Source organism: Cyprinodon variegatus, unplaced genomic scaffold (genome assembly GCF_000732505.1).
Source record: "Cyprinodon variegatus isolate N-32 unplaced genomic scaffold, C_variegatus-1.0 Scaffold387, whole genome shotgun sequence".
Lineage (NCBI taxonomy): Eukaryota > Metazoa > Chordata > Actinopteri > Cyprinodontiformes > Cyprinodontidae > Cyprinodon > Cyprinodon variegatus.
The window spans coordinates 511,342-515,186 of NW_015150840.1; the positions used below are offsets into that span (position 1 = coordinate 511,342).

Consider the following 3,845-nt stretch of genomic DNA (forward strand, 5'->3'; position numbering starts at 1 on the left):
TGCAGAATGATGTATTTGGTTCTCTTTGGTTCTGTTTAAAACCTGCCAGAATTTCCACGAGTATAAACAAGAACCCATGCGCGCAGAATGACAACCCTAGTAAGCACAAATGACAAACCACCCAAGAGCTCAAGATCTCCTCTGCTTGCATACGTAGATCACCTTTACTCATGCATGCATTGAACTTCTCTACTCACACGCATATGATTTACCTGTTGCTGACTTGCAGTTTGCCTCGCTGCAATTGCTCTCGAAGATACTTTTGGGCAAGTCTGACAAGTTGGCACCATATCAAATATCAATGGCCAGCCAATGCTTCACCCCAGTGATTGAGTTCAGTCCCTGTCCTCTGCAATCGTCCATCAGATTGGAGGAAGAAGAATATGAAGAAGAACTGCATGGCTGATGATCAGGAGTTAACTCAATACAATATATCTTTCAGTTGCTTGGCATTCAAAACCATTGCTATGTGATAACGGTGAACCTGACGTAAGCTAACACTAGCTGACAAGCCTGTCTCCCATGTCTGTATTATACTAGGTACAGTTACTACCTGCTGTGGAAAAGGCCGTTTGTCACATGCAACTCTGCTGATTAGTTATTTCTTTCCCTTTTGTCATTTTGAGTCTAGCTCAGTTACTTTTGAAAGTTCCTATTTTATTTTGTTTCTCTAATTTCAGTTCTCATGTCAGACTACTTCAATTCCTCGGGTTACCCTTTAATCAGCCGCTCTGACAGTGCTCACCTGTGTCTTTGCCTCACCTATTTCAACCTCTTCCTCTGCAGCCTTCTTTGCCAGTTGGTCTTTGTAACTTTTGTCAAGCGTTCCAGCCTTTGTTCTACCTTACCTAGCAGCTAAGCTAGTTGCTATACTTGTTTTTTGTACCAGCCTTTATTTTTTTTTCCAATTTTCTCCAGTTGCTCCAACTCATTGTGCAGTAGTGTATTAATAAATTTTTTGACTTCATTTCCCCGAGTTGAGTCCTGCATTTAAGTCCTGTTTGGTTGCTTCTGACACCGTTGTGATTATTAACAAGCTGCAGCGATGGAGACGTTCAACATTAGTAATTAATTTTAGTAGTCTTTCTAATGTTAAATAATCCGCATTACTTAAACAAAGCTTTTTTACGTTTAATTGACCTAACTTCAGAACTTCACTTTATTGTTTTTGCGAGATCTGTTTGGACCCTCTTTCTTATTTATGTATTTTTAATGCTCAGGTGCGCGACCCAGGGAGGGGATGTGTGACGGGGGTTAAGTGGGGTGTGTGGTCAGGATGAGCGAAAGTCACAATGACTTTGATAGAATTAAATAGTATAAATCTCTGAATTAAGATAATAAACTGACTGATCAGTGCTCACAATTCATATTCCTGACTCTACACAACATTGTGACTGAGAGGCAGGATTTTATGGTGCATTCCATTTGATTTTTGTTATATCATGTAGAACAGTGTTTTAGTCATTGTTATGGTTGTAACAGTGGGTATAGGAGCAGCTTACAAGCAGCTGACCTTCTAGAGGTCAGTACAGGGATGGTGCCAGCAAAGTTGGTACCCAAGTGCAAAGGCAGTGCTAAACAAATAAATCATAGAAGACAAGGTGCAAAAGTACATAAATGTACTAATGTGTAATCACAAATGAAAATAAATTACAGGCACTAAAATGAAATTGCATTATGTTATCTGTGATTGCCCAGTTACAAAGATTTTTAAATGTTCACATTACTAAGCCATTTGCTATTCATTGACTCATCACTCCCTCATATTTCACCTATAAAATATAGATAATGATATACTCTGCTCTGAGCACTATGAAACAGTCCTACTTAAACCTAAAGCTAAATATTTTCCTACCAGCTTCCTGCCTTCAAAGATGGAGACAAAATAATCAATGAGTCCACTGGATTATGTTTATACCTGGAGGTAAAGTATAGAGCACTGTCACTATCATACATAAAGTGTTTGAAAAGTAAGCTATGATGATTTTTTGTTTTTGTCTCCTTTGTTAAAAGAATCAGAATAAGTCTCAGGGCACCAAGCCNCGGCCATTGTTAGAGAACCGGACGCTAATGGAATACAGGCCAATATTAAAGGATTTACTGTAGTTTTTCAAGCTGTGAACTCTGACATCTGCTGCTGGGTCAAATTGGTGTGACAGAGTTCTTAGACTTAGACAGATTTATTGTGTAATTTTGTATACACAAGTGTAGACAAAAAGGAATTTCGTTTAGAACAGCTCTCTAGACAATAAATTTTTTTAAAGTGCAGCCTTGATAAAGTAAGCAGCAGTTGTTGTTGAGGCAACTCAACAACAACTGCCTCCAGCTCCTGAAACACTTGCTTCTCCTGGCTCAGGGGAGGAAGAGGACAATGATGACGATGCTGTGAGGGTGGTAGCCCCCTGGGTTGAAGAGGCTGACGTGGTTGAAGCAGCAGTGGTGCAATCGACAGGTTTAGCAGCGACAGACGATCCTGGAGAAGGTGTGGAAGCCGGAGGGGGCTGGGAGGAGCCGGCTGGGGATGGTTTAGTATTTTGCAGGGAAGCATCTAGAGTGCTCTCCGCATTTTCACCTGCAGAGAGCTATGATTCCCTTCTGGATGCTGAAGATGGCCTGGGAACAATCTCAGATGAGCCTCCATTCACGCAGAGCTCTTTGTTTTCCATCGGCATGGTACAGCATCAGACCCCCCCAGACCAACAGCACCGTCCGGTACTGCTAGATGCAGCCAAGACCCCGTCAGAATGATGGTGCAGCAGTTACATATCTCCTTTTTTTGCAGTTAGCCCCCCTCTGCAGCCTCTCTTTCTCCGTCTTGTGCATCTCCTCCTCCGTCTGTTATTTTCCGCTGCTGCCTCGCCAACATCCATTCTTAGCACTCCGCAGCTTTTTAAACCGTCAAAAGTGTATTTTAAAACATTCTGTGACCATAGCTCCAGCAGGCATTGGCGATCATAGCTGCGGGTTTGATGTCTAGTTTGTATAATTTAAAGCGGCATATTTTGTGAAATTTGTCGAGAGCAGCTGCTCTTGGCCGCTACCATGGAGCGCCGCCAAAGGTGCTCCAAGGGGTGGCAGAGAGTCAGAGTCAAATTCGAGTGGCTGGACATTACTCCAATGTGAACCACCCGGCTCTGCAGAATGATGTATTTGGTTCTCTTTGGTTCTGTTTAAAACCTGCCAGAATTTCCACGAGTATAAACAAGAACCCATGCGCGCAGAATGACAACCCTAGTAAGCACAAATGACAAACCACCCAAGAGCTCAAGATCTCCTCTGCTTGCATACGTAGATCACCTTTACTCATGCATGCATTGAACTTCTCTACTCACACGCATATGATTTACCTGTTGCTGACTTGCAGTTTGCCTCGCTGCAATTGCTCTCGAAGATACTTTTGGGCAAGTCTGACAAGTTGGCACCATATCAAATATCAATGGCCAGCCAATGCTTCACCCCAGTGATTGAGTTCAGTCCCTGTCCTCTGCAATCGTCCATCAGATTGGAGGAAGAAGAATATGAAGAAGAACTGCATGGCTGATGATCAGGAGTTAACTCAATACAATATATCTTTCAGTTGCTTGGCATTCAAAACCATTGCTATGTGATAACGGTGAACCTGACGTAAGCTAACACTAGCTGACAAGCCTGTCTCCCATGTCTGTATTATACTAGGTACAGTTACTACCTGCTGTGGAAAAGGCCGTTTGTCACATGCAACTCTGCTGATTAGTTATTTCTTTCCCTTTTGTCATTTTGAGTCTAGCTCAGTTACTTTTGAAAGTTCCTATTTTATTTTGTTTCTCTAATTTCAGTTCTCATGTCAGACTACTTCAATTCCTCGG

At 42.1% G+C, this 3,845-nt stretch overlaps 1 protein-coding gene across 1 annotated transcript in view; it reads left to right on the plus strand.

Annotated features, from left to right (window-relative positions):
• LOC107092600 (glutathione S-transferase A-like) overlaps positions 1 to 3,845 on the plus strand; it is a 12,890-nt gene that overhangs the window by 6,799 nt on the left and 2,246 nt on the right. The window contains exons 2-4 of the mRNA XM_015387163.1: positions 1,859 to 1,924; positions 2,014 to 2,051; positions 3,020 to 3,146. Of these exons, the coding sequence (XP_015242649.1) occupies positions 1,859 to 1,924; positions 2,014 to 2,051; positions 3,020 to 3,146 (231 nt within the window). The remainder of the gene's footprint in view (positions 1 to 1,858; positions 1,925 to 2,013; positions 2,052 to 3,019; positions 3,147 to 3,845) is intronic.